This window comes from Myiozetetes cayanensis, unplaced genomic scaffold, assembly GCF_022539395.1.
Source record: "Myiozetetes cayanensis isolate MyiCay16 unplaced genomic scaffold, myiCay2020 scf2-11, whole genome shotgun sequence".
Classification (NCBI taxonomy): Eukaryota; Metazoa; Chordata; class Aves; order Passeriformes; family Tyrannidae; genus Myiozetetes; species Myiozetetes cayanensis.
This window is the reverse complement of record NW_026087411.1, coordinates 44070652-44084883: the sequence shown is the minus strand read 5'-3', so window position 1 is coordinate 44084883 and position 14232 is coordinate 44070652. Positions and strand designations below refer to the sequence as shown.

The 14232-nt window shown below is 39.0% G+C and overlaps 1 protein-coding gene across 1 annotated transcript in view; it reads right to left on the bottom strand.

Moving 5' to 3' along the window:
* RPS6KA2 (ribosomal protein S6 kinase A2) overlaps positions 1-13963 on the bottom strand; it is a 248790-nt gene extending 234827 nt beyond the window's left edge. Inside the window, exon 1 of the mRNA XM_050315637.1 lies at positions 13511-13963. Within this exon, the coding sequence (XP_050171594.1) occupies positions 13511-13558 (48 nt within the window). The 5' untranslated portion in view covers positions 13559-13963. The remainder of the gene's footprint in view (positions 1-13510) is intronic.
* Positions 13964-14232: the final 269 nt, after the last annotated feature.

Sequence of the window (14232 nt, the reverse complement as noted above, 5' to 3'; positions counted from 1 at the left end):
CAGCCCACAGACTTTTCAGAAACAATTTTGAGCATGACCTGATGTTTACTTGAAAGGGGCTTCACTGTTTGCTCTGGGAACAGTACAACTTTCACCGATCTGTGGGCAAAGCTGAAGGGAAATAATCTCCTTGGAAAAGAATTCCATTTCCATTGGGCTAGAACGTTATTTTTCTTTTAAGAACACGTCATAGTGCACTGACTTCACTCTAATCAAAAGCTGAAACAGCGTAATTAAACCCAAAATCCATTTAGAGGAGGAGGGAGACTCACGTTAAACAAAATATATGGTCTATGCTGCAAATCTCATTTAACTATGCTCATGAATTCAGATCAGAAAGGGTGCATCCTGGATTAGAGCTAGCAAAATAACAGTCTTACATTTCTTTCACACTGTCCACCCCTGCCTTGCCCTTTAGGGACTGTTTGCGTGACCCAAGTCTTCCTCAAACCTACTGTTTGCACTTGGGCCAAAGACCAACACCATGACTTCCATACAGAGCATCACAGGAGATCTAATGTGGACCTCACAGCCACATCTTATCATTTCTCACCTCTGTGGGTATCTTTTGGAAACTACTACAGTCTTGCAAATATTGCACACAGTACTGTCTTAGAAAGTACTAACTCCTAGTTTATATGGTAAGTTACAAATGCACTGTCAATAATTTCTACCGTTTTTGATGTAATGTTACTCTGCTTGGTACAGGAAATTGGTTAGAAATGAAATGCAGGTATACCCATCAGAGAGCTGGAAATGAAGATATATCTCAGAGTTACATTTTTAGGTTAAATTATGCAGTGCTTAGCTGATACAACAGGTAGTAAGAAATAGGGGAGTTTTCTATATACCTACATAATTAGAATGTGAATTTATTACTCTCTAGAAAACATGGTGTATATGCTTATATTCCCTCTAAGACTCACCCAGTTTGGTAGTCTGCATTAAGTTTAAGATAGGTGAGAAAAACCCCAAGCAAAAAGAGTAGTGCCTGCATGATAACTGGAAATATACAGAAACCTACCTTCATTGCATGACTCATACCTTCCTTTATATAGTAACACCAGAAGTCACTGAAAAGAGATTCATGCCAAGATTGCTGCCTTTACTTCCTGAGAGTTTGAAAACTGAATACTTGCATGTTTCTCCCTTTTAAAAATAATTTCTGAAGGTCAGCAGTGACTGCTGAAAAGATGCTGCATTAACCTGGAAAACTTAAAAAAAGGTGGAACATGTCAGTACTAATACCTACTGGTCCCATTATGGCAAGGAAAAAATACAGCTCCATGTGTAGAAATATATATGGAATGTACTTGTTGCAGGCACTTGATACTCATGTTCAAGGGGACTGGAAAACCACCCTAACTAAAGCAAAAAGGCAAAAGAGATCACACTGGCAAAAGAGGAAGAAAAATTAGCTTGGCCTGAATGACATTCAGCATACTGAAACAGCTAATAGCAGGAAGGATGACTTGTGCTCGTAGCAGAAGGTGCACAGCATGTGTGCTTTGCTATTAGCAACAGTGCTGAATCCTGGAAACAGACAAAACAAATGGGAAATCAATGCAAAGAATTCAGGGATGATGTCAGAGGACAGGCGACAACCTGAACATATAGCAAAGGAAGAAGCTAAAATCCCATTTATATGAAGAAAAGGGAGTTCCATTGTTCAGAACTGCCACCTTTGGGTGTAATCCAAGGAGAAGGTACAACAGACTTGATAGAAAAATATCCATGCTCAGCTACTAGTCTTCCATTAAGCGGAAATTAAACAAATTAAAACACTGGTAGTTTGAGGTGCCTTAGATTCAGTCTGGGAGTGATGTTTCTTCTTAAAGTCAAGTCAGAAAAACAATTTTTCCAGAATAGCCTACATCTAAAAACAAGTAAAAAGGAGTGAAGTTTCACCCATCTCTGTAGGAAGGTTTTAGTACTGAGAGATTACAAGAAAAGGTTGTTCGGACTTGATAGAAACATTCTGGCAAAACAGTAATCCTTCAAATCTCTTTTTGCTATACACCAAAAGGGAACCTCTCAGCAACAGCAACACATTCAAGAGTGAACCTCGAACATTCAGAGGATCTGACTTTGAATGCATGTTGGAGGATGCTGCTTACATTGTGTACCCAAATTTTACTTAGGGAAGATACCTGAAAAGTAAGTTGAGAAGGGGAAAATTTCAAAACAAGAAGAAATACTCTTTAACAGTTCTGTCCATAAACTTCATTTCACAAAAGCACAACCACCACAAGCTGTAAGTTAAGGATGTCATGGCTCAGGATGCAGAAACATTCAACCAAAATCTAATAGAACAAAGCTAGCAATGGCATCTAAATATTCTCACTTGTGACCCACTATCCTAATCATTGCCTCTCATTTGGCTTTCCAAAAGCATTATTAAAAAACAAAACAAAACAAAACTTAACATTGTATTATTGCAAGATCAGCAATTACTCTACTGTTGGTACATTTCAAAATTTCTAGATGAGCCCAAAGGCACTAGTGGTATTTCAGGCTCTGAACCTTCAGACATGATGACAACTATTATGACCAGATATAGTTTACCGTTAAAAATTTCAACAGGAGTTACACTGGACTCACAATTCGGTACAAGTAGCAATCCTACTGCACCACAACTGCAAGTACTATTTAAATGATATTGCATATAATAGATATAAAAATACCTGAAGGATTTTATTTTTGAAATTCTGTATGTTCACATTGTTTTTCTCCACATTTTATAAAGGTTACATCTAGTCACATGTATAATTAAATTTTAAGTGCAGGTGTGCAAGATGAATATGCTTGAATATGTTGTGGCAGTCAAGGTTCTTTTCTTCCCTTCTCAGTCTTCCCCAGTTTATCCAACAAGCCCTGTGCATATCAGCATAGATTATGGTACAAATTCAGGTTCATTTCTGACAGATGTACAGAACTAGATATAACCCAAAAGATAGCTAAAGAAATACATGAACATTAAGAACAGAAAGAAAAATTTAAAGTCTCTATAAGAATAGTTCTGTGACTTGTAAAGTCTACTCAGGTGCAACATAAGAAGGTTAAAGTATTGAAGTGCTCTCATATGCTGTATCAAATGCCATCAGACTCATGAATGACTTTCTCTGCCAGTAAAAAGGAACAGGAAAGGATCTGGGCTGTTAAAGGATCATAGCCAGTGACAAGTCTAGTACTGCACTTTACTGAATTAAGCCATTTAGAAAGCCATTATCATTGTTTTCTGAAACTGAGGAACATTTACTAAAAAGTACCAAGATAAAGAAAGCTATCAAATATAATAAATATAACTTTGAAAAAGGTATGTCAGAAAGTTAGCTAAGAAATTGAACAGGAATAAATTTAAGAGAAAAGAAAAAAAAAAAAAACAAAAAAACAAACCCACATTATTAACTGCTCTTCAAAATACCTACAAAGGAAATGCTGGTTCTGGAAAGAAATTAGCTTGCTCACACAAGATATTCATAATTGTTCCTGAAGCAGACAATTCATTCTCGCCTCTAAAGCACACCATGAGCTTTGCATTTCAACAAAGGGTAAATAACCTGAATGATAGCAGTACACAAAGCACTTACAGGTAGGTTCACAAATTTCCATGCAGAGAAAAGTATGTGTTTAGAGCCACTGAGCATCAAGCCTTTTGTGAGAATGCTCTGATTTTCAGAACAAGAAACTGATAATTATCATCACAAGCTCTAGTTAAAAGAAAGGATCTAGCATACTAGCTGTACAGAAAATAAGAACTGACTAATGTCAACACTATGAACTGAGTGCTGCCAGAATTCATGAAGAAATGTGCAGTCCCCTGAATCCATGAGCACATCTAGGCAAAAAAAAGAAAATCCCAAGAAAAATCACTCAATGGACCACAAAGCTAAAAACCCTGAAAATCATCATCTTTGAACCAAAAAACCTGTATTTCCTTGAAAGTTACAGCTTTAGAGAGGGGTTTATAGGTTTCAAGTATCTTTCATGCAAACATCACTTTCTGCCTCAGACTTCTCTGCCAGGCTGTAGATTTCTCACTCATTTGACCATGACTTTTCTACTAAGTTTCCAAGTTGTAATGCATTTTGTTTTTTTGAGAGGCAGTACAAATGTAGTAGTATACACATTAAGCTCACATAACAGGCTACCAAAAAAAAAAAAAAATTAAGTGCAGGATAAATGTGAGGAAAGTACATAAATTATTTCATACTGGCTTTGTCCTGAAAAAAGCTGCTGAGCTACTAGCTCTGCAGACAAATTCCACACCCCTGTGTCACATTTTCATACCAATCACAGAAGCCTCACAGAATACGGTGATGACTCCAGTCTGAGTCAGTTTCCTGAATATCAAGCCTGAGTATCTCATGATGCAAAGTTCTGCTCCTTCACCATGCTTGTTTTAACTACCTCCTCATCATGAGTCCCCACTAGTTGTCAGTGAAGTGTTTTGGAAGTGGACAGCATGGGACTACTCAGCAAAGGGAGAATTCAGGGGTCCATCAAAAGCTAGGGCATGTACAGTGCACAGCCAAGTTACAGGAACAGCAGTCCTTAAAAGCATAGGGAATGCTGTTACTTCTGGTCTTGGTATCCATGGAAGTTACAGCCCTTTACGCCACAGGGCTACTCTGAAAGTGCTATGATAGGTACAGAATGAGGCCCAACACACTGCAGACAAAAGATACCAGCTATGCCAAATTCTGTTCAGTACCTTTTTCAACAAACGGGGTCTCCAGCATGCTAGAACCCATCAGTTAAAGTGTGGGGCAAAAGCTGCAATAACTGACCTGAATATTACCACAGTTAGGAGTCACTAACAGAAACAAATCAAAAAAAGCTTCTCTCTGCAGAAAGCCATACCACAAAAATCTTAAAAAATACAGAAAGATATGGAGAAAGTAAACTTTGTATGAAAGCATGTCAGTTGTCTTCCAGAGATAGAGTACAGCTGCACTTGACAAATGCACTGTGTCATGGGCACTAAGAAATCACATTTTCCCATTCTTCTTACATACCAAAATCAAGTAAACTTCAAAGAACAGTTCTCATGCAATACTTTCCTAAACTCTATGCTTTAATCTGATACCACGCACAGGTATTTGAAAGATCCTTTCAGAAGGTAATTATAGGGGCATTTCCTTCCTTCTACTGTGTAGCTAAGCAGATAGAGATAGTCACCCTTTTAAGATTGCCAGCTCCTCATCTCTTGCACATTTCTCTTACTTGAGATTCAAAGCATATTCATAGCAGGGAACACAGCATTGATTTAGCTTAAATAAAAAAAACAAACAAACAACAAATACACATCCATCTACCTGTACTTTGCCGTAAAAGTTAACCAGTCAGTGCCTTTGGGAGTGCGCAGCAAGCAGCAGAGTACAGCAAGGAGTCACCACTCAGGGAGCTCCTTTCTGAAACTCAGAAGATAGTTGTTATTTAAAGGGTTTATGCCACTCTAGCATTTGCCCCAACACACAGACTACAGGGACATATTTGAAGCCTTGAGGTATTTCCCAAACGCCAGTGGCAAGATCCTGTAGCACAAAGCACCTGCACTTGCTTCCAGACAAAAAAAAAAAAGGTATTTCTGGTGAGGACTTCCATGAATTAGCAGTGAATTAGATGTAAGATCTCTTTAAGGGACACTGCACAACGCCACACATATTGATAAAGGAGAGAGAAATGTAAAAGAAAACAAGGGGAAGAAGGTATGATATACATACATCTCCACCTGAATTTTAACTTCTGACTGCCCATTTCAAGAAATTGCTGTACAGTACAAAAATCTGCGAAATACTAGAAAGCCTCATCTAAGAGAATGCTTAGCCTCATCCAAGAGTGTGCTTTTCTGCACACTCAGCACCAGGCCCTCAGGCAGTAGTTATAGCAACCAGTCTTCAAAGATCTTACTACAGTTCTGTGCTCCAGGGAAGATGTCACCCCTGTGCAGAAAAGATTTGGGGAGAACATTTCATATTATTCTGATACACATCTACATAAGACAAAGCTTAGTGCATGTAAGTGTGTAACAGTACACATAATTGTCTTCTGTTGGTTTTCTTTTGTTTGATCTTACAGTGGTGTTTCAGGTAGTCTTCCTCTTTATCTACCAATTGTTTAAACAAGATAACAAATTACAAGACATATTTAATGGACATACTAGGCTAGCAATAGCAAGGAAATTCACATCGGTTTTACAAAGGTTAATGTCAAAATCTCCACTCTATTCTTCAGCCTCCATCAGTGCTTCTTGCCACCTTGGAGCCCCTACCAGCTTCCTCAGGTAGACTCTATTCCACGACCTTCCCAGTCCTACCAAAATGTGAGTCTGTCGGTGAAACACAACCTGCAGGAGACAGATCTAGTAGTCCTTCTCAGCCAGGGAGGTAAAACCAACTGAGAGCACACCCACATCCCCATACAGTGAGGTCCTGCTCTCCCCAGACAAGAGCACTCCCAGGAAGTCAATGGTGTGTCATAGCTGGGAGAGATGCCCAGTGGAGCAGAGCAAGGCAGGCAACAGGCTGGTAGCACAGTCCAAGCTGTGCTGCAAGTAAGGAACACAGAAGAGTTGTGGCAGGTTGAAAACAGGGATTACTTGGTAGCATTTAGCATCTCCAGGCTGTTTCCTTAGCCAAAACTGTACAGCTTTTCTCAAAGCAGTACCAAGGTCTGTCTCAAACTAGATCAAAAGCTTACTGTTAAGAAAGTATTAAGCTCTGCATAAGCAATTTTATAGGAGGTCAACAAGTACACCCAGGAGATAGAAATTTGCTGGCATTTCCACAGGTCCTCCTGCATCACTGTCAGGTTTTGGGTGGGAGTTTTTTTGTTTGTTTTACTTGTTCTTCTATTTGTTTGGGGTTTTTAATGGGGGAAGAAGAAAGCCTACCTAGTAAGGAATCATGCGTCAGCCCCATTCAGCCTTTGGACTCAGAAAATACAGCATATATTTTACTTCCTTGATTCATAACAGAAATTCAGAGAGGTTTTTCATATTATACATCAATCTGTTGCACATAACTACTGCTATTCTTGTCCGTATGCTTCCCTGCTCTTTCAAGACCTGGAAATGATTGCTACATCACGCATAGCTAATGACAAGCCGACACAGCTCCACCCAAGTCGCACTGATGCACATTCACTATGTACAAATTCTCACACTGGGCTTGATTTCTATTTGCTATCCAGTTTCACAACCCATGGACAGCAGGGTTGTCTCCCTGGTAAGTCATGTGTCTAAGTAGACATTTTTGAGTTGTGCTCACAGAATTTGGCATGGTCTTGCTCAAGGCGCTCAACCTGGAGGAGGAGGATGTGGTGAAGATGGTGCTGAAGAGCTGAATTGCATTCTCCCTCAGTGCTGTGGCTCTTGCACCACCTCCACAAGCACCACCTCCTGTTGAATGCACCAACACATCCCCATCATAGAATTATACTTCAGTTGTGTCTATTTCTACCAAATCAAGTCTATTTAGACTGGAGTTTTCCATGCCAGAAGACTGCCTCAGGCTCAACTCTTTTGCAAGCTTTCAAGTTTGACTAGTTCAGCTATTTCTGAGAATAAGGTGAGAAGAAAAATACATAATGTTGCTTAGCTCTAAAGCAAACCTTTTCTCACTTTCCTCAAATAAAGCTCTCCTTTGCAACACTGACACCAATATAAAGGGCAGAAATATGTACAGGTCTTGTTGCATGAGAAAAGAACAAAAAAGAAGTGTAAAGATTAGTTTCCACTGCAATTTTGAAAGTGACCATCAATAAATTTAAATTCAGGAGTATTTTATATTCAATCTTAATCTTCTTTCTATATAGGAATACAACTTTTTGGTTGTAACATGCAAAAGCATTGTGCAGTGTTTTATACACAACTGAAAGTCAGTATAAACATATTATTTGTCTTTATATTAGTTTTACATATGTATATGTACTACGATACACAACTGTAGCCAAACTAAACTCTGAATTTTCTTGCTTTCCTTTTAAAACTCTTTGCCTTGACTTGAATAGAAGTTTCCTCTTTTGTGAGCAGTCTGCTTTGTTCTGTGTTGACACCAAAAACTGAACATGATACTTTAGCTACAAGTACTACACATCCAAAACCACACTTGTTTTGTAGTGTCTTGGAAAGTTTAGACTTGTATGCTTTAGAAAGCTCCCACTGCAATCTTTCAAAATAAACTATCAGCAAAACACATAGTTGCATCTTCTGCCACTCAGTGCAGTAGCAATATGGCAGTGTCACACAGACAAGTCTAAGACTTGTCTTCTGAAGGTGCAGTAGGAAAGTTTTTAAATGACCAGGAATGTCATCTCTCACTAAGAGTGGGAGGACAAGACTGCTCCTGCTTGCAACTTTTCATTTTAAGCCCAACCAGAAATCATATCCAGGTTTTTTTTATTTTCCTCTCTCCAGAAAACAGCTGCTCTAAGTGTTAGTTTGAGTCATTTCTCTCAACGCAATCACTTGCTTGAAGTGATCACACCTAAACAGTACCTGTTCTGGGAACTGAGAACCTAGACTATTTTGAATAATTACACACTTTCTGGAGCACAACTTTCAGCAAGGTTCCTTATAAAAACAACTGTGGACTTGCAGTTAATATTTCATGTTCAAAAGATTAGTTATTCCTTAACATCCATTTACAGCTGGAAGACAAATACAGCATTGGAGTTAACTCTAGGGAAGGCAGGAAGTTGCCTTGAGAAACATACCAATGCATGTGGCAAAACAGTTCCCCCCCCCGCCCAATCCTGCTTATACCACAGCCCCAGAGAGAGGCAGGTAGATGTTGCTGCAAAACACAGGGCAGCAGTTGGCCCCACATATGCAGACGTGACAAATGGAGTCCAGTCTTCCATATCCCTCAATTCCTCCAGCAGCTGCAGCAACTGCACAAGGCTGGTTTTCCAGAGCTCTACCCTGAGCTGGTGTCCCAGCTCCAACCTGTTCTCCTCCCCTTACCATGCTGGGAAGATGCCTGTCTTGATTAGCCTTCATCCTCAAGAATCACCCATCATCCTCAAAACCCACTCAGCAGCCTTACTGGCTCCACACTACAACAGCTCTAGGAAGCTCAACAGTCTGAGGCCCTCTAGCTTGAGTGTAACAAAGAATACTTTCCCACACCTGGCTTCAACAGCATCCCTACAACTGCCAAGCTGAAGTACTTTTGTTTTTTTATCTTAGTCTTCACAGTGGTAGAATGAAGATTCATTAGCATGTACTCATAAGACAAAGCAATATCAATAGCGGTCATGATGGGACAACATCATACACAAATCAAAGCCCACGTGAATCAAACACCTAGGTCTTTGCAGCCTGAGCCAAGGAGGCTGGCTCCAGCTAGCAACTGAGGCAACCTGTACCTTCTCTGGACTAGATATAGGAAAAAACCTCCACACACACACACACACACACACACACACACACACACGCAAACACACCCCTCTTGGTAGCTTATGTAGAAAACAAAGCATAAGAGAAACACCATATACTCATTTCAAAGAGTTCCCCAAATTATTTTGCTTGCCTTTCACCCTCTCCAACACATTTGGAAAGGACTATCCTCATCTTTCTCTAACATTGTCACAGTCACGACAGAAGCAGCCTATTTGCCAGATTAGGCACCTTAACACAGAGGCCCTGCAACAGTCACGTTGCATAACATGCAAATTAGTTAAAGACCCCTAAAATTCCCCATGCTTCCAAGAGCTGACACTGTACTAACCAATGTCGTCATAAAGGACAGGAATTGTGTCACTGAATATTACAGGAGGTGTGCATGGAGGAGCAGGGGAGATTATTTGAAAATCCTTCCATTATAAAGGGCTCCAGCCTCCCATCCAAACTGGACTGGCAGCATCACCAAAGACAGAGCAGTCCCTGAAGTCAGGCTGGCTAGGTCCTTGAGAGCACAACAGACAAGCATGCATATGACAAAAAGCGACTTTTATAGACATGTGCATGAAATATATTGTTTTACAAAAAATGTGAATCAACACCATAAACATCATAAAGATCAAAAATACCTTGCCCATGTGTATGACTCTCCCATGTGCAAATGTACAGAAAGACATCTAAGAGGTCCGTACTGTCAGATTCCTTTGGTGGTTAGATATCTTTTCATTCTGCTCTCCCTTGCATCAGTGACTCAGTCACATATTCCTTAAGGACAGAAACTTCTATTGGTGGCAATGGTGAAAAGGCAGAGACATTTATCACAAGCTACAACAGAGCAATATTCTGCCAATACTGCAGTCATTACCAAATTGTTTTTCACAATGCTGAAAAAAATTAAAGATCCTCTCTTTTAATGCTACAAAAAACATACGCATTTCCATAAATCACACAAACAGCATTTACAGCACCACATCCCTGTAAAGGAGTGCATCAGTTAAGGTCTTAATTGTTTTGCTTTAAGTGCTTCTCTCTTATTGGGAGAGATTATATCTTACTCAAACAGTGAAGCTATAATTTACCCATTTTTAAGAAAACCTATTTTTCTCTGCCAGAATGCCATTCAAATCAAAATGTTTTTCACCAGCTTTTTATTTTCATGCTGACTCAATTACCGAATTATAGTTTACTACAAGCAATTATTTTCAGATCCATTTCTTAAATCAAACAGCTTATGTGATATTGTATTTTCCGTGCATAATCATTTTGTAAAGCATACTATATCAGTGTTATAGCACTACAGGAGGAACACCTCTCTCCTTTACACAATTGTTTCAGACAAAGCTTTTCAGAAGAAATTTACATGGAAGGACATTCTCATATGTTAAGCAGCTGTCCTTTTCTTTGGAAAGACAACACTCCTTTCAAGGTTCAGTAGGCAACACAGTTGTTAAATATACTCTTACCAAATAATTTTTGTAGGTCCTGAAAAAAGTTCTTTTAGGAACCACTGTGTGCTTCTGGGAACTTGAAACACAACATCTCAGTTATGTTTTCAATACAGTCATTTTAAAGGTTCAACTCTGAAACCACTCCTCACATACACAAAAAGAATCATTCACTTGCCCAAGAGCTGCTGGTGTCTACACAAACAGCAAGCCAAGTAACATCTGATAAGGTGTTCAACTGCTGCTTTGGTAAATAATATTGAAGCGTAAGCTATGAAGGAGATGTTTACTGCAATAATCAAATTTGATGTCATTCTTCAGTAGATAATCTTTTCCCAGAAAATACAGGGCCATGCTAAGGTCTGATCTACTTATTTTAAGAAACTTGTCAATTTGGAGCATTCTTCTGTATCAAGCATGTTCTTTTAACTACTTAATTGCACCAACACCTAAAAAATAAACACACAAGGCTAGCCATCAGGTAGATCACAGTAAAGTTATATTCATAAAAGCAAGAAAGGAGCTATGAGTCCTTCTCAAAACTTGCTTCAAAAAGATATTGCTGTGACAGTAGCCACATAACGGAAGAAATCATTAACTGAACTCCATATTTATCACAGCAAAACCTCTCAGAAAATATCTATCAGTTCTTCCCAGTCACCCCTCAAAGACATAGTTCACCTAATTCACCTTCCAGCTACTGCAGATTACTTCCTTTTTTTCCTTAACCACAACATGGCCTGCTCACATGCAACAGACATCTAAGAGGAAGAAAAAAATTCTCAACACTAACTAGCAATCTAGGCTGACATACACTATTAATTCTTGTGACTCAAAATCAAGGTAGAGCACCAGTCTGAGTCAAGTTTCTGTCCTAATACTTTCATGCACTTACTCAAGTCCAAAGTATGCACACGTAACATAGGGCAGGATGTAGCCACTTGTTCCACAGTGCCTTCCTTTCCCACCATCCAGAAAAAGGCCTCTACAAGCTAACATCTTAATAAGTCCTAGAAGGGTTACAGATGTTTTCCCCATTTTTGTTTTACACATTACCCCAAATAAGAACATGGTTTGTTGAAAATGCTCAATCCACCTCCAGAGAAATAACAGGAATCATCAATACATGGATGATATTTGGTATCTCTGTTCTTTAGTACCACACAGACAGATCTTTTTGTGAGAACAGACTCCCAAGACTCCCAATGACATACTGCTATTTTCATGATAACTTATGCTTAACACCATCTTGGTTGCACCCATCTTCTCATTGTCACTTCAAACTAGTAGCTCAGTTAAATAAATGTCCAAAAATTACATTAAAATAAAATCCAGCATAATTCTTTCTCTAGCATTTTAATCCATGTTAATCAATTGGGTGGTTTCAGTCCTATAGTCAAGGGTATAGCAGAAAATCCACAGTTGTTACTATATCCCAGTGGAATTATGACCATTTGACCAGATATTGCCAGCATGAAGGAATATATACACTAGCAAAAGGGAAAGTTCTTTTCAATCAACATAAGAAAACCTAAAATGACAGTTCAACAGTACAACTGTGATGTCAACATTTAAGTAGTGAAAATTTACTCCAAAGAGGTACAACCAACCATATGCATCTGCAAACGCTCCAAAAATCAGTGAACTGTGTGCCAGATTCTAACTTGCACTGAAACCTAATTGTCAATTCTTGTACCCTTTTAAAACTATTTTAACTAGTATACAAACCAAGTCAAATATTTTATTTTGAAACAGGTGATATCAGTATGAAATCTCATATGTGAAATTATACAGCATAGTGAAAATGCAAAATTCCAACTGACTACAACTGCAAACACGTTGCATGAAAATTGAGATACTCTACAGAATAAACAGACTGCATTTCTAAGCAGCCACTAATAAAATGTGTATATGAGTAGCCAAGATGAGAAGGAGGGGAGGAGGGGGGAAAGAAAAACAACACTGTATGTTTTCATAATCTATGGGATAAATGTTTATATGTTGCCAAAACAGGATCCACAGATAATGCAGATATGAAATAATGCTATTTCAGATAGATAATTACCACAGCACTTAGCCAGGTATAGTGCTTCACAGAAACATATGATCTAGGGGTAGTTTTAAACCCAGCTTTAAACAGAATTCTACCTGAAAGTATACTGTTTTCTATTAGATGTCTCCATATCTCTAGTGAGTTGTGTGGGTATATTTGAAAACAGAGTACAAATATACAGCCCACATGTAACATATACACATACCTTTTAATACCAACTTTTTTTTAAAATGAGCGTCAGTCAATGAGAAGCATTCTCTCTCATATGCTGCAAAAACATAGCACTAAGTTGCTTGACAGATTTAGAATATACAGTGCCACTGAGTCAAGGAGCAATGTTAAAAGGTAGCATAACACAAGAGGGTGACAGAATCTGCAAACTGTATCTGTGATCAAACTGTAGCATGCCACTCAAGTCTGGTGAATTTTCACTGTGTCCCAGACCACAAGATAAGAACAACATTACATTGAGAGAACAGTTCAAGGCATCTCAGTGCAAAGAAATCACAAGGTTGACAGCACAAAAACAATGCAGTTGTCGAACTTGGTCATCAACCAAATTAAAGCAAGTAAGCAAAAAAAAAAATAATAAAAAAAGTATTTTACCTTTTTAAGGAAAAATTTCTGCAATTTCTTGTGAGGCAGCTTTATCATCTTTTTTTCAGCATTCAGGATACAGGTCAGGCATTGCAAATAGTTGAGCCATTCTGCAGGGGCTTGACACCTTTTGCCTTCTCTATTAACTCGCTCCAGCCAGCTTAACTCAGTGCGTCACCAGACACCAGCCCAGCCCCGCAACAGATTAAAAGGCAAGGGCTAGGCTGGATCTCATCTTTGACTCAAATGAGGAAGCTATAATACAGACACTCCAGTTTCAGCTGAAGCCTTCAGCTGTGTTGTCAGCACAAGGAGGAAGATAACAGGTCTGCATTGCTCCCTAAAAAAAAAAACCCTTCAAAGTTAAAAAAGGTGCTTGTACAGGGGTAAGAATTTACAGGAGAATGAAAGAGGCACTGAGATGCTCAGCATCTCACTGATCCTTTCAAACCCTGTGCTACAGAAGAAACTCACTCAACACCCAGGACTCTGAACACTACCCAGCACTGCCTGCTGAGCGCAGCCTGTCACTGCGCACCTTTAATTAAGCACATTGTATGCGATTCAGCCAAGCACAGGAAACAGCCTGTCACTTATGTTCTCTTTATATCATTTGGAGACTTATTTCCTCTGAATAGTTTTCAGAAAAAACTCTACACAGAAAGAGATTGCACACAGAGATGTTATATACAGATACACATGGAGGTATTTATAGAGCATGCCAATGCTGA